The following is a 27,046-nucleotide window of genomic DNA, read 5'->3' as shown; positions in this document are numbered from 1 at the left end:
TAGAAATGACTGTCGACCACTCCATAGACCCGAGGATGGGATCAGGGACCAGGAAAGAGGCCAAGGTGGGTCAGGAGCCATAAGGCCCAAAGGGGCAGGCTGGGTCCAGCCCGAGTTCTCCTTACTTTGCTTATCTTCACCAGCATAGATGGTCTCGGGGTGCCCTCTGCTTCCATCCAAGGAGATTAGCGTGTAGTGAGAGCAGGGGAGCATAGTTCCTCTACATTCCCACAGGCTGACAGTATATTCAGGGCTCCACCTTATCCAGGGTGGGACACCAGCTCATACTGTCATCATGTCCCCTCCCCTGACCTAACTTAGCTTCACCTGTTCATCATCACCTGCTGGAAAAACCACACAGGCCCCAAAGCCTACAGAGCGTTGCGTGTGCCGGTTTTCCTCGAGGCTATGCATTTGAGTGACAGTTGATGTATTCTCCCTGCTTCTAGAAGCACTTTGGTGCTAAAAATACACGGTTGGGACCGGATTTAAGGCTCCAAACAAATATGCTTAAAGACTGGGATGCTTTAGAAGCGTCAGTTATCTTTAAAAGACTGTTTCCCAGTGACTGGCTGGACCACATTTGAGGAGCTAGGGATGACTCTGCCCTGCTGAGCATTGGCCAGCTAGGCTACAGGTTTGGGATGCTGGGCAAAGCTCCTGAAGCCTATGTAGTCCCCGCTTCAGAGCTCCCCCAGGGACCCATCCAAGTAACCCTCAGGGTCTGGAAGTACCCCCACCTTGACCCTGCTGACAGCCTCCTGAGCCTGCATCATTCGGATGTTTTTGGAGGGGTTTCGCTCAGAGAGCAGCTGGGTGGAGCCCAGGTAGTTGGCTGCAAAGATGATCCCATCGATGAGGTCTTCTGGCTCGCAGGGCCCTGGAACTGAGGAGGTACAGAATGAGTGACGCCCTGAAAGAGAACCAAGGGCTCACATGCCCGGCCCGGCACAAGGTGAACAGCCACCAGGACGGTGGAGCGGGAGGACGGAGCTGTGCAGCTGGCCTGCAGCTCAGTGGAGGCCAGTACAAGTCACACAACTGACACATGGCTGGATGGAATGGTGTGGTGAGGGGACCTCTACCCCAGCCGACTGTCGCTTCCAGGGTGACACGCACCCGCTGTGACCCAGAAAGGACTGCCTCCAAACACAGAGGCACTTACCACGCTTTCATGGAGGTACGTGAAGGGCCATGTTGAACTCTTCGGGGACTTTCTCTCCTCCCCTGTCCAGTCTGCTGCCAGCCTGCAGCTTCTCATCCCACCCAAACCAGGCCTCAGCAGGGCACCAGGGCCCTGATTCTATCTGTTGCCTCTAGACTATGGCAGCATCACAGACGCTCTGATGGCCTGCTCCGCCTCAACCGTGCAGTGCAAGACCCCTGGACACGGGTGCCCTGAGCACTGTGGTTGAAGACTGGCTGTCCCCGAAGGCACAGCAGATGCCCTGTGTCTGTGAGCTTCAGAGCCTGCACTATGAAGTGAGACCCGAGATGGTTGTAGCCATGCTAGGCCAAGTGCAGACTTTCTGCTGTGGTTATTCCCTGAGAAGCTACAGTGGAGCCATGTTCACATGACACGCCTATTGTTGTCATTGCTTTAAAGGCGTACACAGATAAATGTGAGCATGGGGGAGGGTGTGCGAAGGACAAAGGATACGGGCAGCGGTAGACTGGCTGCCAAAGGGATCTTGGAACCAGTTCTCCATAGACATCAAGGAAGGGATGGCTGTTATTTTAATAAATTGAAGCATTAAAGGCTGCAGGTTAGTGGTTCATGGTTCCTATCCGGGCATCACAACTCTAGTGTGGGGTCCACTAACAGGCTCTATAAGGGACAGATGGTGACTACTTCACGGCTTGTCCTGTCTGTTGCAAGGGCTGACTTCTGCACTTGAGATGCAAAAGCTGAGGCAGGCAAATGGAACTGAATGTGCAGGGTGTATCCTCTTGAAGTTTTATTTATAACATTAGGTGGGACCACAGTTAGCCAACAGGCAACCTAATGTAGGCTTACAATGCTGTGCCTGCTGCCGGTCAAGATCTCCCTGACTATCCTGCATGGATGGATGCTCCAGTGACTTCCGGTCTGCTGGCATAGCCCTTACACCAGTATAAAGCCATTGAGCTCCCCCACCATGCCACATCCTTGGGGAAGAAGCGTGCCCCACTGTACAACTCTGTAGGTAAGTGTGACGAGTCAAGGAGGATGGGAGGTGGTCCTTTCTCAAGCCTGTGTCCAGAGGTGGACACCCTTCACCACGACAACCAATGTGGCCTGGCTGACAGGGTTCCATCTGGAGACCCTTGGGAAGGAGCCATGCTACAGGGCTCTCCTGGGGGCTCTGCCTCCTGCAATGAATAAGCTCGAGCTTTCTGGGCTCAAATTGGCAATCCGGCAAGCACCCAGATGCCCAGCAAATAATCACACCACAGTCGCTGTCACCTTGCTGATGGCTAGTGCAGCTGCATCCTGCTGCTTGGGCAATGCCTTTGGTACCATACTTCTTCCGGCCTCCCACCATAGCACAGAGCGTGGTGATCGCTGAGGTCAGAAAGATCCAGCTGAAGCTCTCTGGTGGGTGTCAGGCTGGCATGGACTCTCAGCAAGCTCCTCTAATCTAGAATTTTCTCCTAGACTGTCAGGCTCCTATCCCACAGTGCTACCCACCAGTATGCCATATATACACACAGACACATGCTACACACATACATACATACATACACACACATGGAGAGAGAGAGATAGGGGAGAGAGAAACCAGTTGCTGGGGATGGGAGTGGGACATGCTGTGGCTCTGAACCTCACACACTGGCCCCATACTCCTCTGGGGAATGGCAGGGTTGTGAGCTTCCAGCAATGAGGAGCTCTTGGCTCTTGGTGGAGAGCAATAGCCGCTGTGGAAGACAGTTTCAATTACTAAAGCAACAAAGTGCCTGTGATTATCTTAGCCCAAACTCAGATGACAGAAGAAGTCTGAGGGAATTGTTGGCACCTGAGGGAGACAGGTCTGGCATCTGGTGGCCAGGCACCTCGTCCCAGGGAGATGGCGTGTGTGAGTCAGCACTTTTCCACGAGCCAGCTACTTCACCCTGAGTGGGGACAGAGGGAGCAAAGGGGTCACAACACTCAGAGAAACTCCTGACCCGTGAACTCAACGCAGCTGTGGTTTGACCCTCTACAAGACTGGGTTGCTCGACATCTCATCATGGAAGAGGGAGGGATCATGAGGTTTCCCTCCCTAGGATCTATTAATGGTTGCTCACGGAGGGATGTCACTCTTCAGGGGCATAACTACTAGCAAGCTAGCAAGCTGTCATATTCCAGTAAATAAACCCTCACCTATGCCATATAAGCTGCCAGTAAAACAGTGGGTTCTCTCTCTCTCTCTCTCTCTCTCTCTCTCTCTCTCTCTCTCTCTCTCTCTCTCTCTCTGTATGTGTGTGTCCCTCCCTCCCTCCCCCCCTCTCTCCTTGTATGTGTGTGTGTGTCTTTCTGCTTTCCTCTGTCTCTGTTTCTCACACACACCATGAAGACAAAACACCACAAAGACATGAAAAGGGAGTGAAAGAGGGGACTTATTGGGGAAGGGTTTGGAGAGAGAGGGGGAGGGTGAGACAGAGCAACGGGGTATGAAAATGTCCAGAGTTATTTCTCAAAGAATAAAAAAGAGGAATCAAGGCTTTGACTTTCAAATCTGTTGTGGCTGGGCCTCTGAACTTTCTCTGAGTATACAGCTAAGACTTCAGGGGGTGAAGCAAGGGCCCTGGTCAGCCGCCCCTGGGCAGGCCTAGAGAATTCAGTAGCCCCAGGATTGGGACAGGCATGCTCAAACTGCAAGACAGCCACAGTGGAGCAGAGTGGAATCAGGAAACTCCTCCCCAGTCAGGAATTTCCCAATCCAAGGACCCTCTGGAATTCATAGATCCACAGTAGCTTTCTCAAGCAAAGTCTCTCATACTCTGCCCGCGAGGGCAAGACAGCTTCAACCATCCCTGTAGCTCTCCAATGTCAGGGCCTCATCAGGCTCTTCTTTCCAAAGGCATCATAGCCCTAGGTCTGGAGGTAGCTATTGGCAGTGATGGTCCTTGCCCAGGCATACCAGACAGGGGGTTCAGAAGCCATGCAACACAAAAGAACAGGAACTATCACAACCCAGATGCTGCCACTCTGACTTCTGGAACTTCAGGCTGAAGGATTTCAGTTTTTCTATCACAGGCCACCTTGAGCTAAATTCTCTCCAGTGAATGCAGGTCAGAGATGTCTGTATCATAGCTCATAGGTCTGCATTCCCCCAAGTGGGGCCCAGTGTAATAATGTGTGTGTGTTTGTGTGTGTGTGTTTGTGTGTGTGTGTGTTTGTGTGTGTGTGTAAAGGAAGAGGGAGTACTACTGTGTTCTGTGGGTGATACAGAGCCTTTATCTACCCTTGGTGAGGCTCAGCCAATACCAGAGCCTAAGCTAGGTAAGTGTCCTCTCCTCTGGTGGGAGGGCAGGGCAGGGACGGGTCTCTGAATCTGACTCCCACTCTCAGAGGCTGCCACCTTATGGTTCTTTTGGTCGGTTCCCAGGAGACCTGACCAGCGTTCTGGACCTTGATGAGGCTCATGCTCCTGAAAGAACTGTGGACCGGACTGCCTGGAGCAGTGGAGGGCACAGAGCCAGCCCTGTGTGTGAAGGGCACTAGTTCTTCCTTTGCCCAACTCCAGCAGCAACCCTTAGCTGACACCAGCAGAGGGCAATGGCGAGCAGAGGAACTCCAAAGGCTTAACAGACAGGTGAGCCCGAGTACCCAGAGGGCAATGTGCTGCTCTGAGTCACACAGCATACTGTCCCGTGTGTACAGTTGACAGGGGTGTGGGACACTGTCCTTCCTATGTGAAGCAGCCTTTGTTTTCAGCATGGTTAAAGAGCCTGTGCTCCTGCCCTGGAGAGTCCATATGCTCTATCCGTGACCTTGGGGTCTGTACTTGGACCTGAGGCTTCTTGCTGGCTCTGTGGACAGGGAGTTGCTGGGGTCTCATGGAGCTGTACCTGGGATCACCCATCTCTGCTACCTGGGGAGGACCATGTTAGGAGTGGGCAGAGGCTGCTAGCTCCAAAACTGCCGGCCTCTCCCTGGGTGCCAGAGGGCAGAGCTGTGAGGCTGGAGCACAGCTCTAAGTAGACAGAACTCTGTGCAGCTGCAGCTGGGAGCCCTGGGTGTGGCTGCCAGATCTCACTCACCAGCCCTGTGTGGAAGCAGAGTCCCAGCCACCAGTCCTTCACAATGCCCTGGAACTAACCTCATTGTCCCATTTGATGAGAAAGACCATTTCAGCAAAGTCAAATAACTTTCCCCAAATCAGTATCCTGCCTGGGAGGACTTGTGATGTCACAAGACATGGCTCACTGGCTAGAGGACGAGGCTGACACCAGTCCACAGGCCAACACAAGCTCATCATGAAGGACTGTGGTGAGTGCCAGGAAGGGAAGGTGTGGCCCCGAAGGAGGAGCAGCAGGCCTGACCTCTTGAGGCGCCTGAGGAGGGCTGCCAGCGGGTGGGAGTCTATAACATGGGACGACATCAGTACATCACAGAAGAGAACTTTCCAGGCTGAGGCAAGAGCAGGTGCAAAGGTCCTGAGGTGGCAGAGGGAGAAGCAATTCAGAGGGACTAAAGGACGTCCAGACGACCCAGTGCAAGGAATGAGCCAGAGGTTGGAATAACTCAGAGTGTAGAAAAGGCGCTGGCCAGATAAGAGGACTCTGGAGCCATTCCAAAGGTGGCCACTCTGGCCTAACAGTTGGGGAAGCAGCCCAACCACACCACTTTCTCTAGAGGGACAAAACAGAGAGGAAGAACAGACAGCAGCTAATGGACCGTTGCAGGGGTCCAAGCAAGCAGGAGAGGGTGCTGGGGTAGACCATGAGGATGATGGGAATGGAAGATTCAGTCCAAATTCAGGCTGAATGTGAGGTGCGGTTGAGGGGAACTGGAAAGACGTTACATCTGTGCCTAGATGACTGGAGCTTCTACTCACTGCAAAGGGTTCCTTGCAAAAGCACTGGCCTTGGGGTGGGGCTTTTGGACCAGTTTAGCTGCAGGGGCCAGAGCGCCTTCCAAGAACAGCATAGAAGACAGCCCAGGTTAGACGACAGGATAAGAGTGAGCAGTGAGAGATGCCAACTAAAGTTGCAGGCATGGGCGAGTCACTGTGGGGAGGACAGGGAGCGAGGTGGCAGAAGGAGGCCCCAGGAACCAGCTCTGCCAGGCATCATGACAAGAAGGGGTTTAGAGAGAGAGGAGGCAAGCCCATCTGTACTGGGCTGGCAGGAGGCCATCTACAAGGGGCCCCCGTGTACTGGGCATCCTGACAAGACAGCCAGCGGTGACCTTGGAGCAGTTTCAAGGGCTAGCAGGTGGGAGCCAGCCCATAGGGTGAGGAGCGTGGGCAGGGGCAGACTGTGAGCCATTCCCCAGTTCCGGCTCTGAAGAGAAGAAGAGGATTGCCAGTGTGCAGGTACGCAAGGCAGGCAGATGGATGCAGTAGGAGGGAGCGAGGAAGAAGAGGCTCCAGATCTTGTGAGGACTATGATGCAGAGGGACGCCTGTCTCCACAGCCTCAGAAAGGCCACAGATCTCACATGTCACTCTAGGGGGACTCTTCAGACCAAATATCAAGGAAGCCACACAGGTCCATGAAGAGCCAACCCATGGGAAGGCGCCCCAGAGAGGGGAAAGAATGGCCTCCGGGCCTCGCTGGAAAGGCTCTGGGGTCTACAGTGTTTCTCTCTTCACACCAGCCTAGCCCAGCAAGGCTCTACTCTGCAGCAGCTTGGGCCTGTGCTACTTATAAATGGTGCTACCTGTAAATTCAGACCTGACAGAGGCAGAGTTGTCATCGACAGGGACAACTCGTAGTGACACGGAGTGGTGCTTTAGAACACAGTGAACGGCAAGGCTCAGTGGCCGCAGGAGGAGAAGCTGTGACAGAGAAGGCCAAAGCCAAGTCCAGCCCAGTCTCCGACTCTGCTGAGGACACCATAAGCATTAGCTTGTGTCTGGGCATATTTTTCTGTGGCATTATTTGTAAAGGCAAAAACCTGGGAAGCCCTCAGGCACAGCTGAGCAGGAGCCATCCTACAGTGGAGTCCTGTTGAGCAGTCTGGAACGCCACTAGTACCATGCAGCTCCTGGGCACATGGCTAGCGTTAGAAGGAAGGCATGATGGAGGAAAAAAAATCTAAATTCACCCCAATTACCTAAACAGAGGAAGGTAAGCTCACAACAAATACACATGAAACATTAACCACAGCATAAACCAAGTGTGTAAAGAAACTTTGTATAACTCCCCCATAAAATCCTATTTAAAACTTAAAAGACTTTTATGCATTATGTGTGCATTTAGAAGGAACAGAGCATTTTAGAAATCTGAAGGAAGCCATGTTAAATGTTACAAATGGCTGTCTATATGGAGAAGTATCCAGAGAGAAGACAGAAGGTAAGAAGGATCCAGGACTGGACGCCTCAGCACACAGCATACCTTGAGTTGTGACTTTAGACCCATGCAAGTACTTTTCGTAATCATACTGACAAAAGCTTAGCCCTCAGAATTAAAAGAAAAATGAAACAAAGGAATCTGAATGTTCATTTGTGACCTAATCAAACAACTAAACACGAGTCAAGCATTTTTAAAAAGCCACCGCAAGACACAGTATTGGTCTGGGATTGACTGCTGTGGGAAGAGAGGTACCAGGGACTCCCCATGGGCCGTGGAGACAGTTCCCTCCCCTCCTGAGGCCATTTGGTGGTACGTCCCTGCTGAGCCTTGCTGCGAAGAATGAAGGCCAGGAAATCCTAACTGAGCCTCCAGCCCTGCGTCCTTGGCAACGCTGATACTGCTATCTCCGGGACTGGAGTGTGATTAGCAGAATGAGACAAATGCATAATCACTTTGAGAATCAGAGCCTGGGACACGGGATCAAGAGAACATGAGTACAAGAGCCCTGGAGCCCTGGCAAAATAACAGGACGAATCAGTATGCGGTGCAACTTTGAAAATATAGCACACTAGTTATTGTTTATTGAGTATAATTGCATAAAAATTACCACCAAATTTAGTGGCTTAAAACACCAAACACTTATTATCTTGGGAACACAGCTATTTCTCAGCTGGGGCCTCTGGCTCAGGATCTCTGTGGAGGCTGTAGTCAAGGTAGCTGGGAAGCCTGTTACAGTCTTAAGGCCTGAACAAGAAAGGCCAGTTCCAAGTTCCCTGCCGTGGTTGTTGGCAGAGACTTAGATCCCCTGCCTGCTGGCCTCTCTGCAGGGCAGCTCAGGACCACAGCAGAGCAGTTTGGCTCTCTTCGAGAACAGGCAAGATGGAGTGATGCGAACACTGCGCTCTTCCTATAACCTAATTCTGGAGGCGACATCCTAGTAATCACTTTTCCCAGCTTATGAACAGCGTGAGGGGCTTGCATGACTGTAACCGTTAGGAGGTGGGATTGCTGGGAGCTTTGTCATACATGCACAGCACATGTTCTCCCTGCACACCACATGTTCTCCCTGCACACCACATGTTCTCCCTTCTGAAGCTCTTCACCAGGGAAGCCCGACTGCACCCAGACTGTGTTCTCTCAACAGTATCCCCCAAGCTCCATGATGAAAGGATTAAATGATTCCATTCCAGGACAAAGCAGTTTTGAATTATGCCAGAATATAATATTAGAACATACTGAGGCCATCTGAAGACTGAGGGACTAACAGCACAATGCCTGTTGGTTAGACACACGAAATATCCCTAAGCAAGGTGTCTTCAGGGCCACCCTACCCGGTTGCAAGTCAAGGATGCACAATTACAGTACAGAAGTCTGCCATTCACCTTTATAGATTGGTAGGGAAACCCATTATCTTAAACATTGTTAAAGAGAAAAACTCAAGACAGACAGTGTTTCTTGTGTGCATTAGAATCAGGAAAAGTTCATCTGTATAGGAGTTCAAAGAATCAACATCAGGGAAATGATTCTATCAGAATAACCAATAAATGGATCTAGACAGTGATAAATTCATTGCTGATAAAAAAAAAGGAAAGAGGGATAGCCAGATGTAATACTATCTAAGAAGCGCTACTGAAATAAACTTATTATAATTGGCCCTCGATCTATACCCTGACCATTTTCCTAGACATGGACAGAGGGCCATGCAGATGACACCATCAGGATACAATCAACCAATCCCAGAGTGCAAATAAAGAGTCACTGGATGAATGATACAGAGACTCCCACAATGTGTCATCAAGACCACTGTGAAAAGGCAAGCAATCATGGTTAGCTTTGTCAACTTGTTACAATCATCTGGAAGGGCGACTGGGAGGCCTCCCTTGAGGAAGTGCCTAGATTAGATTGGCTGGTGAGCATATCTGTGGGGTCTTGTCTTGATTGCTAACTGATGGAGGAGAACCCAGCTCGTTATAGGCACTACTTTCCCCAAGCAGGTGGACCTGGATTATATACGAAAGCTGGGTAAGCATAGGGTCTTTGAGCAAGCCATCAAGCAGCATTCTTCCATGGCTTCTGATTCAAATCCCTGCAGGAGTTCCTGCTTTGACTTCCCTCAATGATGGACTGTCGTCTGCAAATATAAACCAAATCAACCTTTCTGCTCCTGAGCTGATTTTGGTCAGTGTTTTATCACAGCAATGAAAGAGAAGAGAGACAGAGACAGAGAGAGACCAGATGAGTGGAGAATCTGTAAAAGGAGGGGGACAATTATAAAACGTATCAGCCAGGCTCACTGGGGACCTGATTTAGATCTCTATTGAGATGTGCGTGGGCAAATGCAAACAAGAGCTGGTGCTGAGCGACACACAGAAATGACCAATAGCTTCATTTGTGGCAATGGCATTGCAACGGTTTTTAATAGCATTCCTATATTTTAGAGATACATAAGTTGAACTACTTATAGGAAAAATGGGATTGCTTAGAGAACTTGGGGAGTGTGGAGGTGGGGGTTAAGCACTATGGGTCACGAGGAGGTAGGCACTGTGAGCCTGAAGCCAGGGAGGGTACATGGCGATAGGTATGACTTTCTAAGCTTTGTATGTGTGAACATTTTATAGCAAACCAAAAGGATGGATCTTTTAAAAGAACGCTACATCTTAAAAAAAAAAACTAGTGGGCATATCTCATTATTATATAACACCATTTCTTATTTTCTGCCCAACTCAATGAGATAAGAGGAAGAATTTATGGAAAACAAGAAAGGAGAGTGGAAGGGATTCTAATTTGTAGATGGTGTGATTCTAAGCCAGGGAAGAGCCAAGAAGACAAATAAAAATTTATTTAGGGGAAAATAAAACTAAGAAAACTGACCGAACCAATGGTTTAGAATTTAATATAGGAAAGAAATCAATAGGTTTCTTTGTACCTACAAACAAGTCAGGAAAATGTAATGGAGCAAAAAGATAACATTTACCAAAACAAGAAGAGGGATTAAGGACCAAAGAATAAAGGAAAAGGACATGTGTCAGAGTTTCCAGACAAGCTTTAAAGATAAACACGTTTGACCTGATGGGGCGAGAAGCCTCTCTGGACGTCTGAGACGCCTGTGCTCTAGAGCTGGTACTTCTCCTCTAACTAGACACACTGAATGGACACCAAATAAAGACTCCAAGAGGGCATTTTGTGTATGTACCTAGATAAGCTGACCCAAAAATGTACATAGAAAAATAGCCCCAGACAAGTCTCCAGGGAAGATGGGGGGGGCAGGGAGAGGATGGCAGCAGGAGGGGGTGGGGATGTAGGAGCACATATAAGCTCCAGCAAGTTATACATGTTTGTAAATCCTGAGAAAAGTAGCTTCCGTTGGGACCTGGGAACCATCCCCAAATGGACCCAGAGCCAGAAGATACAGCAAAGGTAGTACCCTCCACACCAATGATGTTCCCCCACAGCCAGTCAGCTGCTTGAGTACAGGGTGCTCAAAACGTGACCTCTGTTTGTATCTTTACACCAAAAAATTTATAGATGGATCAGATTCACTTAAAAAAAAATAAAAGCTCCAGCTGAAAACTTTAAAAAAAAATAATCTGAACAGTGTGAGGATTCTTCTGGCCAGAATCTACATATAATTATGTCCATAGCTAGTCTAACAGGTCCACTGGATGGCTCAGCTGTGCGGGTACAAAGCTCCCACTATGAAGAGCGTATGGACCTCATGCGGTTTTAAAACCTCCTGTTGTCAAGAGTTCTCGCGGTCATGTAGTTCTCATACCACTTACACGGAGCTTCCAGGGACCCTCCAAGAGACATCCTGATTAGAAGAGTGACACCCTTAATGATTCTTATCCCCGCACCTAGATACAGAGCCATCTTGATCATAGCAATGGTGCTCACTGATAGAGCTGACATTCTCCCACCTAGACACGGTCTGCTAATCAAAGTATCTTTGTCATAACAATGCTGCTCATTGATACAGCTGAAAAACTATTTCTTAGAAGCCTGGTGAACAGGCTTAGAAGGATATTGGAAAATACAACCTCAGGCAGATAACAACTTCACTCTTGTGTATGTATAATGTGTATGTGTTCATGCAGGCACATGTATGTGGAGGCCAGAAGTCAATGTTGGGCATGTTCCATGACCACATTCCACCTTACTTTTGAACATCATATCCAGAGCTCATGAATTTGAGTAAGCTAGTAGGCAATGAATTTCCAGGATCTGCTTGTCTTCAAGCTCACCAAAAAGTGTTGGGTATCATTACACATGGCTTTTTACATGGATGTTGGGGATCCGAACTTAGGTCTTAATGCTTACACGTCAGGCACTTAAATAGCTGAGACACGTTCCTAGCCCCTTTACTCACTTGTGGTACTGAAATTCCTTAATATGAAGAGAGAGAGACGGTGGTTGATTTGGGCATTTCTCTTTCTTTTCCTTGCTGGAACAGGAAACAATGGCTGGGGTCATCCAGGCAATGAGGTTACAAACCGGAAGACAAGACCAAGCGTAGCCAGGAAGCTAACCTGACATTACAGTCACGGAGTAGTCAGTGGCTCCCTCAAGATTTCTTCACACCCCTAACATGCTTCTCCGCTAAGCAAATGTCAGGTGGGTCCTTGCACACAGGCCCATCCCAGCTGGTAAAGGTGTCTAACATCAGATGCTGCCCTTAAATTCATTAGAGTCCAGGTTTTTCTGTGATACTCACCACTATCCCTTTCTGTCATTTTCTGTGACTGCTGGTCACATTTGTTGGATGTAAATTCTCTTGGATGAAGAGATGGGCTTTTGATTAAGGTTTTCCTATTTTCATAATGACCAGTTAGTTTCTCTCCTAAATTAGTGCTAATTTGTGAGTTGACCACACTAGTGTGAGCTTTCCATATTAATGTGAGCGGCCCACAAGCAGTTTATCTATCTGAGCTGGTGGGACGGCTCTGTCTCATTCTAATGTGGGGAAAAACAGTCTCAGGAGCTCCAGACACATGAGCCTTCTAGAAAGTACCGAGACACAGTCAGATGGAACACATGGACAGCTGCTGGAATGCGCCCCCCCCTTGCAGAGTTAAGATTGCTGCGCTGTCTCTGCTAACCATGACAGTTTGAAGTTCTTTCCAAATGAAGCCATGATTTATTGACTAATCCATTTCTTAGGTGCAGAAGGCCCCATAGCCTTGAATGGTTGTGACCAAGTCACGTCCATTTTAGCTTCACCCCAACAAGAAAAGTGGTGCAGAGAGATGGGATATTTTTCATTGATGTTGCCTCCTTCAGATCAGAACCCAGCCATGCCCTACTGGGGAGTGACAAGATGGGCGTGGTCTCTTCCTGTCAATCATAAGACCCTGGAAGAACTACAGTCAGCCGGGTGACTACAGTCACCTGCTGTGAACTAATGGAAATCAGCTGGAGCCAGTTGGATCCAGTAAAAATTCACCTAAAGCCGCAAGTCCACAAGTGAACTGCAGGACAAAACCCATTTGAGTCTATTTGTGTTGGGCAACATGGAGTCATCTACTTGGGTTTTAGATAAGTCCTCACAATTAAAACTGATACTCTTCTAAATTAAATGGCATTAAGCTGGTAATAACAGTCACCACAGTGAACCAGTTGGAACTGGTTAAGCCTGGTTTGAGCTCATCCTTAAAGGAGAACTTGACGGTTTTGGTTATTTACCATCAATGCAAAGCAGAATGACAAAGGTTTGAAGCCATTTGTTTCTGAAGATCCATTTACTTTGCTCCTATAAATATTCATAGGAATTAATTGTCAGCTTATTTGAAAAAAGTTAATAAAACTCACATTGTTTATTATAACCCATTAGAGGCAAGAAACATTCTCCTGGCAGAGAAAAGGCCAACTTCTTTGCTCTGATGTTGGACCCAAGGACACCTGATACATGAGGCCACTGTAAGCTAGCTTCATCAAAAGCTGAATAGGAGCGCCCCCACCCCAAACACTGACACAGAACCAGCCAATCAAGACAGTCTGCTTTGCTCTTTCTGGAATATGAACAGGCACTGCTACTCCTGGAAAGGGTGGGAGGGAAAGTGAAAGAGGGCGTGAAAAGGAACAGCCAGCATTTGGATGTCATTATAACCACGCTGATGAAAAGTAGATCCCAGCGAGCTGCTCAGATAGACACCTCTCAATGCATTAAGCCAGCCCTCGGTGTCACTGGCGATGCAGTTAGTGAGGGGAAAACATGAATGGTCCTTGCTGTTCATTACATTGAATCAGGCAGATGAGCTGGAAAGCCCCTCTCTCAAGTGGGCTAATGCAGCACCCAACGAGTCAAATGCCTGCGGGCACCTTGTTGGAAACAGGGCTTTCCAAGGAAGAGTCTCTGGAGGAAACCCACGCACAAAAGGACCATTTGCTTTTCCATAAAGTCTAACCGCCTCCCGAGAGATCCAATTTGAAGTCACTTACCAGCCACAAAGCTTGGAAACGATGCCACCTTCTTTGTCTGTTGAGAAATAACAAAGAGAATGAAACACAATAACTGCAAAAGGCTGACTTACAAGAACTATCTCAAGATGTATACCACCCTGGGCTGGAACAGTCTAACCCCACGAATGGCTGGTGTTCCTAAGAAATCAGATCCACACAGCAAGATGGTCTTAGCGGGACAGAGGATGCTAAGAAGGCTCACAGAAGCCCACAAGCCAGTCTTTAAGAACCCCTAACTTAGCACATCATAGTTAGAAGGAGCCTCAAGAGCAGTCAGCCCAATGGTTCTCAAACCACTGGGCATGAGAATTTCCTGGGTGTGTCTTCAGGACCACAATAAAGAGATGGGATGGCTACAACTATCTCAACAGGGCTTGACAATCGTGTCTCAACTACCCCAGAGAGAAAAGGTAATTTTCCAGAGCCCTAATTTGAATCAGATAGCCATGTTATTGGTTTAGACCAGTGGCTCCCAATCACGATGATTTTTGTCCTCAAGGACACATTGGTCAATGTCTGGTGACATTTTGTTGTCATAACTGAGGTACAGAGTACTGGTTGCTAGTATCTGGTGGGTAGGGTTACTCATAGACCATCTATACAGCACAGGGAAGCCTGTCAAAAAATGAGTGTGCTTGTGAGAAATCCAGGCTACCCTTGAGTTTCTACAAGATCACGGAGCACCAGAGATCCCCACACCACCATCAGGGAGCATCAAAGATTCCCACACCATCATCAGGGAGCACGGGATATCCCCACATCATCATCAGGGAGCACCAGAGATCCCCACACCATCATCAGGGAGCACCAGAGATCCCCACACCATCATCAGGGAGCATCAAAGATCCCCACACCATCATCAGGGAGCACCAGAGATTCCCACACCATTATCAGGGAGCACCAGAGATTCCCGCAGCATCATCAGGGAGCGCAGGATATCCCCACACCATCATCAGGGAGCACTAGAGATCCCCACACCATCATCAGGGAGCACCAGGGATTCCCACACTATCATTGGGGAGCACCAGAGATCCCCACACCATCATCAGAGAGTACCAGGGATCCCCCACACCATCATCGGGGAGCACTAGGGATCTGCACACCATCATTGCAAGGTACTAGGGATCCCCACACCATCATTGAGGACCATCGGGGATCCCTATGCTATCATAGGGAGCACCAGGGATTCCCACACCATCAACAGTGCACCAACAGTACACAGTGCAATTGTGAGTCCTCAGGATATGTGAGTCCCCTCTTCCCAGGACAGGGAACTGACATCTCTTCCTCAGACAGTGGTCCTAAACTAAACTTGATCTGAACTTCCTCTCTCCAGATCCTAAAACTAGGAGAGTGAGCTGACCATAACACAGCCAGCAGCTTCATCATGAGAACTCTGGTCCAGAACTCTCATCTTTGGGAGAAGATTACCTCTGGGATGTTGTTATTGTCAGCTGGTCCATTGAGATCAGAGCGTTGCTGCTTCCTCGGCTGCTCCAAGCCATTGCAAACCTGGAAATGGGAACGTTCATTATGTTTATATATTAGAAAATTGAGCTGAGATTTAAAAAAAACCTGGATATACAATGAGATTTAATCTTAAAAAATACACATGTATACGGACACATATAAATATGTCCAAGTATTCATACACATGTCATTAAACTGTTATACAATAAATATGATACTTTTGTATTTCTAAAGTGTTTTCTAATTACTTAACTTTTATTATTTACTATTACTTTTATTTTAATAAAACACATAGTTTACCACCTGAACTATTTTCAGTGTACAGTTGAATGGCATAAAGTATATCCATGTTGTTGTATGACATCATCACCATCCATTCCAAGTCACACTTCATACAAGACTGAAACCCGGGCTCTAGAGACTGCTGGGCAGTTAGGTATATGTCCTGCTCTTCCAAAGGTCCTTAATTCAGTTCCCAGAACCCACACTGGGCCACACACAACTGTTCTTAACTCCAGCTCCAGGGAAGCTGACACCTTCTTCTGTCATGGGCTCTCTCATATGCACACACACAAACACATATCAATAAGTAAAAATAAAAGTGAATGTTTAAAAGCAACCTGACCGTGAAGCTACAATCCCCCACTCCTCAGTCATCTTTATATGGCAGCGCCCAGTCACTCTATTTTCTGGATCTATGAATTGGACCACTTTAAATGCCTGGAATACATGGGAACTACAAAGTGTTCATCTGTTGGTGATTGGCTTCTTTCACTTAGCACAATGTCCTCAAGATCCATCCATGTTACACTGTCAGAATTTTCCTTGTTAAGGCTGAACGGTGTCCCACGTATTGTATGATTTATCCATTGAAGGCAGCTTGGGTTGCTCCAGTCTTTGACTCCTCCAACCAATGCTGCTGGGAACTTGGATGTGCAGCTACGTCTTTGAGACTTTGTTTTTGCTTCCTTTGGACCCACATCCATAGTTACAACCACTGGGTCAGATGTTGAATCCATTTTAGCTTTTTTAAGTGATTCTCTATAGTTTTCTCCATGGTGGTACCTTCCTCTCATATTATTCAAGAGTTGAGGATTTTATTGTTATAATAAATTTAGGTTCTCGAGTGAGAATAAATGCAAACACATCAACCTACTACTACTACAAAAATAAAACATGGCATGAAACATAGGTTTCCTCTTAAAATAGGATCTCAACCTATAACTCCCTTACTTCAAACAATACGATTTCACCCTTTCTGCATTTAGTTCTTTACATCATGCAGAAGACAGATGCAACATCCAAGGTACCAAAGTCACCACCCAAACCAAACAGCGCTGGTGAGCAGCACCTTAAATCATGGGACTTCCAGGAAGTGACGGCAAGCAGAAGGATGATGACACAATGACGCAGTAACAGGAAGTCGCACTGATACACTGGTGAGTGCTGGATCCTGCCTCTGGCTGTATCCAGAGTGTGACTGCCCGTAAGATGCCCGCAATGAGTTCCTGCACAGACCCCCTTTGTTGAAGGCCCACCCTGTGGCTCACCAGCTCTACTCATCCCTAAGAAGCCTTCGAGAAAGCAACTACCAAGCAGCAAACAGAACCTACCACACATGTTGGGGTGGTACCTAAACTTCAGATAGATGATAGATAGATAGATAGATAGATAGATAGATAGATAGATAGATAGATAGATAGACAGAGATATCTTTACACCAGATATGGGTGGGGAATGGAACACAGGGGGCTGCATTCCCTCTCCAGACCAGCCATTAGGCCTTTGGGTAACTTAGGTTAGAGTTCATGACTTAGCCAGGGGACACAGAAGTGTCAACTCTTCCCCTATGCATGGCCCCTGGGACAGCTTGAAGTGAAGCTACAGTATGGGACATCCATGGAAAAGCAAGGTCTTCCCTGGGGACCACTCCTCCTCCATGTCAACATCTCCTCAAATGTACTCGCAAGTGGGCTGCTCATCACCATGACAACCACATCTTTCCATATACAGCCAGGCTTATTTTCAAAGAGGAAAGAAGGTGGGCTTGTGATGTTTCTCTTCAGGAAAGCCCATCTGGTGTTGATCCCCACCTAGCGGACTGGCAACATGAGACACAGCATTGGGAATTCACGTGGTTTGAGGCCTCCATGAATGTGGGGCTCCAGGACTCTTGGGTGAGGATGATACCTAGATTCTGTGGAACACTCCCTTGGGATCCATGCAGCCACGTGTCAAAACAAGTCATGACCAAGGCTCTTCCAAACTACTAGCAATGCCCAAACCATCAGCCGTCCATAGGAGAACAGAGATTGGCTTGTACAAAGCTGTAATAGGAAATGTGCTCTCGGGAGGAGGAGCCCACTGTGGAGTTCTGAGGGTAGCAAGTTGTGCTGGGACCCAGGGACAGCTGCTCAGCGCAGAGATAAACACCCTTAATAAAAACACTAATGCACATAAACCATCTGAGTAAATATGTTGGCTCCAGTTGGTGCAAAATAAAGTTTGGCATTTTGGAAGTGTCAATTCTGATTTGTCTGCTTAACTCGACTGAAAACCGAGTCATCTAACCCACACTGCTTGAGACGAACTCACAGTAAACGAGCTCACACCCACTCAGCTCACGCCATCTGGAACAACAGCCTTTCCTGAACGACAAACATGTTAGGAACAGACAACATCAGCTTAGATCTGAAGAAGTCACAGTGTCTCACTGTGTCACACCTCCCCCTCCAGCATGACCCTGCCACAGACAAATCCCAGGGCGCGTGGATGACTCAGACGACCGTGTCCTCTAGAGACCATTTCAGACTTTGTTTTTTAAAAGGAGCCCTGAACATCTGCTATCCCTACAAAGATTTTTTTCCTCCATCTGACTCGAGTTCTGCTGCATGAGGACAGCTCTGAATGGGGACAAGACAAAGCATGATCTACCAGGGTCTGTCTCAGGAACATGGACATGTTCTTTAGAAAGCCTGAGAACCCACCCTCTGACATATACGGAGCTCAGGAGAAAAAAAAAAACTTCTGCTATTATTTATTTTCTCCATTCCTCTTACAATTCAGGCCACTACTGTAATATTTACCTTGAGGAAAATGGGACTGGGATACGGTATTTATTCTTGTGATAGCCACTTCCATAGTGGGGGTCACCTTTGCAAAGAGATGTATGGCTTAAAAGTGTCACGGCAGACACCTTAGAGGCCGCCAGCTGGTCAGGGAATCTGTCTTTTAAAATTTGTAGGTAGGTCTGTAAATCGGAGGAGGAAATGCCAAAGGTCATGCGCTCCCACGCCATGCATTTCACGAAACACATTATACTAAAAATTATTCATCATCTGCCCGAACTTCAGCTTTTCCGCTGCATAAAATCCGCCCTCTCAATTATGTGTGCACATAGTTCGGGGTCACTCAGAGTTGTTTAGAATGCCGGGCAATTATGATCACCATCTTTTCATCTTGTAAAAACCCAAACTCCAGACACAGCTTCAGCTCTCTCATTTAAAGGACCCCTTTATTGTTACTATCTGTCAATCTGGCCACCCTTCCAGGCACTGATGACCAGGGACCTTTTCTCCGACCTGGCTGTGAACTCTAGGCCTAGCTCTCTGAGATCCTCTCGACTACAGACCAGCATAACCAACCGGACATGGCATCTGCTTATTGCCTGTGGTCTTTCCAGAGAGCCCGACAGAGTGCAGGCAGTGGATAGGGGTGCCTTGCTGTGCAGTTCAGGGCAAAATTCTAACTGTTCTCTGAACTCACCTCTGTGTGCCAACCTCTGTGAAAGGACTGAGCTGTCCACGGGTGGCCAGTCTTGAGTGTTTATGTGTTCTCCACTCTGCAGGGCACTTCTAATTAAGGACATGGAGATATGCAATGAGGACCCTACCCTTGACTTTTCCCACAGGCATCATGGAAACTGGACTTACAGGGTTGTGCCAAGATTCATCCTTCCCTGGGATAACCCAGGCCGTAAACAGATTTACAGTGAACAAAAGCTACCCTTTAGAAATCAGGCCTGGGGATTTGGAGCGACCAAGTCTGGCCTGCCACAGGATTGGGATGACTACATTTTTTTTTCCAATTTCACAGTAAGCAGAACCCTCACTGACTGCTGGTGGGAATGGAAAATGCTACTGTACAGTCAAGCCTTGGTGATCACACAGTCCAGAAATTTTGTTCCTCTCTATACACTCCACAAAGCTCAAACAAAAAAAAGAGCCCCTGAAAACTTGCACATACGTACTCACAGCAACTCTGGCACTAGCCACAGAAGCAACCCAATGCCATCCATGGCTGGAGATAGGAGGTGTGGCATGCTCCACTCGCCCCATGCAATGTCCTTGGCTCTAAAAGAATTAACGCCCCCGCATACTGCTGCCTCATGGGTGAACTCCTAAATCAGGCTAAGGGAGAGGCCAAGCAGCATAGCATAGACTGACATGTCTAGATTAGATGAATCCATTAATGATAGAAAACAAATTTCCCATAGTAAGAGGTTAGGGCAAGGGAAGATTGCTTAAGGGTAAGAGTCTTGCAAGGCAATGAGATTGCGCTGGGACTAGATGGCAGCTACGGCTACAGAGCATTTATTTAAAGACACTGAATGAGCACTCACTTCAAAACGGGCCCAATGTCAAGTTTCGTATTGGATGTGTATTACTATAATTTCAAAATAATGGCAGCTGACAGCGTACAGTGGTGGTTCAGCTCTTACCTAACATGTGTATATGGGAGATACCTACAGCACTGCCAAGACAATGATTGAAACGAAAATAGTGACCAACAAAAAGAAAGAGTGAGAAGAACCCTCTAGACGTCTAACTATCCTGTCTTGTTCGTGACCAAGTCCAGCTCAGTGGTACCCTGCTGCATGACGGTCACCCTTCAGCAGCAAGCGAAGGGTGGGCCACACAGACCTCGTGACACATAATTGTTTATCTCTGGTGCACCTGCCTCACATGTGGGGAGGTCCCACTAAGGACCTTCAAGGGGACACAGGAGCTCTATGGCTCAAGGCAATGCGTACTACATAGCGAGGGAAAATCCTGTTTGGTTCTGATCAAGTCTTGAACAAGAATACCTAAGCCCCCTTCATGAATCCTGTTTTGTGTCAACACTGCTCCTTCCACCACTGGTTCCGCCAATTACACACAGACAGCTGCAATTTCCCCTCCTGCTAATCTGAAGGAAAGAAGCTGTATGGACAGATTTCCATAGGAACAACCCACTGGGGGCTCAAAAGCAATTACTTAGAGTTATCCACAGCCCAGACCTGGAGTCCTCCCAGGAGCCTGGCCTAGACCATTCTCTGAATTCCCCTAGCTGCCCAGCACTTAACCTCAAGTCTTGTGCACACATTCTCAGAAAACTAGCTTGACATCTCAAAGAGGAAAGAAACAAAGGTGCCATGTCAAAAAAGCAAGTCAATGGCCAATGCTAAGTCAATATTAGGCTGCAGCTTCCAGGGGACGTCTTCCGTATTTAACTCCTATCCTTCCGTATAGGTAGGCATGGCTAGCATGGAAAGGCCTTTGCCAGAGCTGTGTTCTCCTAAGAAGAAAAGGAGCCCTCAGTGCCAGTCAATATGATTAGTCCTCAATAATAAACAATTGACTTCAGCCCCACAGGAGCAGCCCACTGCAGCAGATGCGAAAGCTAACTCCCGTGATTCAAAATTTAAACAGACATTTCACCAAATAGCATAGTGAAATGATACCAAGGATCCAATTAGCTTCTCCCTGCCAAGCTTTTGGGAATGTAAAAATGTGATGTTTGTTTTAAAAAAAAAAACGCGTGGGAAGAGAAAATGTAGAATTAAGATTCAACATTAGATTTTACAAAATAGGAGGGCATCGACTTATTGGCCAGACTTTTCCATTTTTTGACTTTACGTTGGTGCAAGTGCAACATGCATTCAGGAGGAACTATACTTTAGATTGTGGATTGGGACCTTGCAAGGGCTGGAAGCATGCAATGCAGTTGTCTGTCAGGATGCTGTCAACACAGCAAGCCACAGCTCCCATCAGCCTCGCGGTTGGGAGCAGAAAACACAGCACCGTCTAGGTCCTGGTGCTGGGAGAGTGGTTGTACATGTTTTACTTACAATTTTCCACATTAAGACTTATGTGCTTTGCTATAATGTAAACCCACTGTAATTCAGGGCATGTCTGTGTGCTGACATTAGTATTCACAGGGTATGACCTCAGCCACCACCCCCCCTTTGGCAGTTGTCTGTGCTTACAACATTTTCAATAATCTTTTATGTGACACTCGTGCCAAGCTGAAATTATGTCTAATACTGACCATAACCCAAGACCTAGGAGAAAAAGGGAGCCTTCCCTTACAAATCAGGAAGTGCTGATCCTCTTATAAATTATGGTGGCCTGATAGCCTCTAAAGAGCTGATCCACTATCTTATGACCACATACATGTCCTGTGTCCAGAACCTAAATGAGGGTAGGTGGTTCATCTACCATTGTTCTCACCGAACAAATTTGATTGGCCTAAATGCTTTGTCATTGATTCTGGCTACTCACACTCAGACAGGCTCAGCTTGGGTACTGATGTTCCAAACTGGCTCAAGCCAGTTAATAGCACAAAGATCTTCTATAATACTAAATAAGTTTACCCTGCCAATCATTAAAGCACACAATTGAGTAGATTCACCACCACCCACACCCAGCTCCCCTGGTGTCTTGCACAACTGACAATCCTAACAATCCTAAACCTCTGAAGCCGCAGGTCTCCACTCAAAGCTCTCTCAGTCGCTGGAAGACACAACTCTATTTTCTTTCCTGGGAACTTAACGGAATTGTAGTCACAAGGTGTCTGTCCTTCTGTGCCTGGCGTACTTGGCTCTGTGTACTGTCCGCAGGGCTCAGTGCTGTAGGTAAATGCTTTTCTTTGTCCCTCCATCACAACAACTGAGGCCACTTGATCCCCAAATCCCTGAAAATGTTACCAGGCCACGATCTCTCCCCACAAGCCAGATTGCCCATGTCTTAGGTGTTCTGTTTTTTTTTCACATTCTTCTGAAAGTTCAAAGGGAAAGAGGAGTGGAAATCTAAGTCAATTACACAATAGAAACCACCGCTTTGTGTCTTTAAGTTTCAAGGACTGGGTGAGCGCCTTTGTTAAAGACTGACTGCTGCTTCTGAAAGTGACTGTCAGACTGTCTTTTACATACCCAGAGATGAAGGAAGGAAGCAAGGAAGGAGGAAGGGAAGGAGGGAGGGAGGGAGGAACAATGAGGAGGTTAGAGGTGCAAGTCAGTGGTAAGAGTGCTAGTTTAGCATGTATAAGGTAATAAGTTTCCACCCCAACACCACATACACACAAGTACATGCATGTGTATGTGTGCATGCATGCACACACACACACACACACACACACACTAGAGGACAAGTAAATGGAGCAGGGAGTAGATCACAGCAAGGAAAGGCTCCTGCTTTTAGAGACGAGAGAGAGAGAGGAGTAACAAAGGGGCTCCAGGCACCTGGGAGTCCTGGTTTTGATATGGAGTCGTCTGAGGCTCTTGAGTGGCTGAGTCTAGGCAGGAGTGCGCAATATGGACAAAATCCACAGATACAGATCCTTCCCACCCCCAGCACACGGAGCAGAAGTCAGGAACGGATATCTCCCAGCCGGTTCCTAGAATTGCTTGAGGAGAAACAGGGCTGTGTGGGAAGTGTCAGGGAGCATTGCTAGGGAACCTCAGAAAGTACAGTGGGCACAAACCAGTCTCAAAGGCAGAATCAGAGGCTACTTGCAAGCATATGAGCCAAACGAAATGATGAGGGTGAATGGATAATGTCTGTCCAGCCACAGCCATCTCCATGAATGTCTCTCTTGGATCAGCAGCTTCCCAACCACCATACAATGAGGGCTCACAGTCCTCCACAGCCAGGCAGTAGGTGGAGCATGCCGCCATGAGACAGCGCTGCAGTGGGTCAGCACCAAGGACAGTGCCCACCTGGTTTCACTGGCTGGCTCCGCCTGCAATCAGAACTAGGAGCATTCCTGGCATACTTGTCAGATGTTAAAACAAGAGGCAGCAGGCTTTGGGCTTTTTTGTGTGTGTGGCTCTCTCTCAGCTCCAACTGGTTTGGACCTTGGCTCGGTCTCAGGTTGAGAGACACCAGCTTCCCTTCTGTGAAGGTAGACATTCTAGGAAAGTAAGCTGTGGGATCAGAGGGTAAACCTTGATTCAGCAGGTTTGGGATGTCACCATCTTTCTGTTCCAGGGGCACCATCACACACACCTCCTTTCCCAACACGCCTTGGTTGTGCTTGTGTTCCTGTGCTGTCTGACACCGTCTGCCACACGGTTGGAGGTTATGGTGGATGAGCGTCTTGCTACAACAACTCCGACCCTCATTAGTGTCTGATTTAACACTGACTGACTGAATACTATGGGGTGAGACTCCATGACAGCCACATCACGCTGTCACATTTCAGGTGAACCCACCATGAGTGACATTATGCGTTTCCACACCTCATCTTTATTCATTGCCCACTTCCTTTCCAAGCAGATGACGCTCCTCAAGACTATTCCATGGGATTCGGTACTTTGTAGGCACTGACATGTGACTAACCATGTTTGTCAATTGGATGTTGGTCCAGTCTCTGGCAAATACAAGACCCCGTGGAATGCTGTGGGCCAGGGATAGGAGCCAAACAGGAACAGAGAGAGGGACATGCACAGAGGCCAGCTCCTGGCCTCAGATTGTGTACCTGCAGTCATTCCCACTGGCAAATAAGGGATGCAGTGGGTCACCCTCTTCAGTCCGCTGCTGTCTCTTCAGGTCCCTCCTTGGAAGTCCCTGTAGATACTACCTATATCCTCTTCTCATTTCCGAGAGTGACTCTCTGTCCTCCCAAACCCCCAGACCTGCTCCACTTTGCCCCTGAGGATCCTCATGACCACAGTTCCAAAGCACTTTCTTCCTGACAAGCCTTCCCATACTTGCCCTTCTGACTTGGGCCTTCTTCATGTCTCTAGCCCTTGGTTTTTATACTCCAATTTTCTTCTAGCTCTTCCCCTTACCCAAGATGACCACTCTCTGCCTCCCTCTCACCACCACCCTCAGTCTGGATCCTCTGCTTCTCCCTGTCCTCTCTTTGGGATCACAGTCCATCCATGCTGAGGATACTCACATACCTCCATGGTTAGCCTCACTCATGAGCTGACTTCCTAAAGCCTCCCTTATTCCTCACCATGCTAGAGTCTGTCTTCTCCCTGGAACTCCTCACTGAGGTGGGCATCTCTCTCTCTGGTACCCAGTTCCCCTGTTGTCTTTCTCCCCCTCTAGAATGACTTTTGAAGTACACAAGGAGGGCCATGATCACTTTGGCAATCTCACTGCCTGATACACAGAGGCACCAATCTGAATGCGTGGGAGGGAATGTGGAGCCAGCCAGTTCAGGACACAGGGTAGCCTACAGGGGGGTGGGGTGGGGGTCATCTTTGAAGGAGACCAGACTTTAAGAGGAGACACTGGTGAGATGGTGCCCATAGTGACAAGAGGGAGCCTTGGGCATCATTTGATGTCAGAGAGACGGCTCAGCTTGATGTCTGTGATACCAGTATGGGTCTCCCATCATTTTTTCCATTAGAAAGCAGGTATAAGGAAGTCAGGGCAGCTACGGGAGCTATGGGTGTCTCCTGGGAGCAGGGCTCCAGGGAGGAAAGAGGCTGAGGAGATGGGCATGAGAAACTACCCCTGCTGCGACCCTCAGAGAGGAGCAGTTGCCCCTCTGCGGCTCTGCACAGCCTCAGTTCTCTTCCTGTTCTACCTCATCAGCTGGGATCACCTCTCCCTGTGTCACCTGAAAACAAAGCCACTGTTTTACTCCACTGGAACCCCCAGCCCCCGGCTGGCATGGTCTGTCTCCCAAACTGAAGATTTCTCTGGACTTAAACCTTGCCATTGTCATCAGAGCCAGGACCACACACCCCATTGGCACCCAGGTCCGAGGTGATACTCCTTCCCAGACCCTAGAGATGGGTTTGGCCAGTGCAGGTAGCCTGACCAAAATGTTCTGTATAGCAAGGTGAGATCCAGGTTTCCTGACTGTGGGAGACTCAAACATCACACGCTTAACTCTCTATAAGGACCAGGGAAAGGATACCTTCTGGACATCTATTAGAAGACAGACTAACAACACTAGAGGGTGTGAGTATGTTCATGTGTTTGTGAGCATGTTCATGGGTAGGTGCATGTTTGTGCTAATAAACATGCCTGTGCATGCCCATGTATGTGAGGACCAGATTCTGAGAGTGAGGCATGACTCTCTGCTTGACTTACAGAAGCAGGGTCTCTTGCTGAACCTGGAGCTTGTCAGTTCAGCTGATTTAGGCAGTTTGTCTGGAGGAACCTGTCTTTGCCTTCTGAGTGCTGGGATAAAAGTCGTCGTCGTCGTCGTCGTCGTCGTCGTCGTCGTCTTCTTCTTCTTCTTCTTCTTCTTCTTCTTCCTCCTCCTCCTCCTCCTCTTCTTCCTCCTCCTCCTCCTCTTCCTCCTCCTCCTCCTCTTCCTCCTCCTCCTCCTCTTCTTCCTCCTCCTCCTCCTCCTCCTCCTCCTCCTCCTCCTCCTCCTCTTCTTCCTCCTCCTCCTTCTCCTCCTCCTCCTCCTTCTTCTTCTTAACTTGGCTGCTGGGAACTGGAACTCTGACCATCACATGTGGGCATCAAGCCATCCCCCCAGTCCCTGCCTTCATAATTATTATAAAGAATCAAGAACGCTCTAATTAAGCTATTCTACACTGTATACATGATGAAATTATAACACTGAACTCCCTTAATTTGTGAATTGAAAATAAAAAATATATATAAAAGTCAGTTCATTAACTTTTGGAAACCAAAATAGTTTAGACCCTGACCTTCTAAACCCCTGCCTACATCCCCACTTTCTGCTAAATTAACTGCTTCCTCATAATAACAGTCACTAGCCCCTTCTTAAAGCCACAGAGAAGGATTCTGCAGGCTAGGCCAGCATGCCCTGGGTATCATGTTCAGAAGCTCTGGGAGAAGGGGCAGGCAATGACATCAAGCAGCACCCACAGGATTTCTCTTTCAAAAACAATCCTGGGAAACTGTTAAAGTAGATACAGAAGTCACCCTGTTACACTGCCTGGAGAAAAGAGTAATTACAGGAAAGAGAGGCCCAGTGTACGCAGTATGGGTTACAGAAAGCAGCCCACAGGCAGACATAGGAGGCATGTGTGGATGAGGAGGATGGGTTGCAGGAGGGCTGCAGAGGGGAAGAGGCCAGATGTCCTGTCCTCCTAAGACTGGAGAGAGCCTTGGGAATCTCCCCCCCCCCCAAAATCCCTGTCCTGCAGGCACTTTCTAAAACACTATCTGAACTGGGATAGCTTAGACCCTCTGGGCACAAGGCAAACACTAATGTCCTTCTTCCCAGCCCTTTGTACCCCTCCTGCCCACTGCAAGCAGATCAGGGAGGGACCATTGTAAGCACATCAGAGAGGTACCTAGATGCTAGCAATCCCCCTGAGCTCCTCTCTTGGTTCTCTTCTTACAGCTGGAGTTAATTCTTGTTTCACGTACCATCATATAGGACACGGCGAGGTACCTTTCGAAAATGAGCTCAGTACCAACTCCACCAGAAAC

The 27,046-nt window shown here is 48.1% G+C and overlaps 1 protein-coding gene across 5 annotated transcripts in view; it reads right to left on the bottom strand.

The window, feature by feature from the left end:
- Positions 1-27,046, bottom strand: part of Apba2 (amyloid beta precursor protein binding family A member 2) — a 205,001-nt gene that overhangs the window by 16,365 nt on the left and 161,590 nt on the right. For all 5 annotated transcript variants that reach the window (XM_075952872.1, XM_075952877.1, XM_075952873.1 and 2 more), the window contains exons 5-7: positions 15,372-15,452; positions 13,920-13,956; positions 741-886 (exon numbers count right to left, since the gene is read on the bottom strand). In XM_075952872.1, the coding sequence (XP_075808987.1) occupies positions 741-886; positions 13,920-13,956; positions 15,372-15,452 (264 nt within the window). The remainder of the gene's footprint in view (positions 1-740; positions 887-13,919; positions 13,957-15,371; positions 15,453-27,046) is intronic.

Source organism: Microtus pennsylvanicus, chromosome 18, assembly GCF_037038515.1.
Source record: "Microtus pennsylvanicus isolate mMicPen1 chromosome 18, mMicPen1.hap1, whole genome shotgun sequence".
Taxonomy (NCBI): domain Eukaryota; kingdom Metazoa; phylum Chordata; class Mammalia; order Rodentia; family Cricetidae; genus Microtus; species Microtus pennsylvanicus.
Note: the sequence above shows the minus strand (reverse complement) of the source record. Positions and strands in the feature narration are given on the sequence as shown.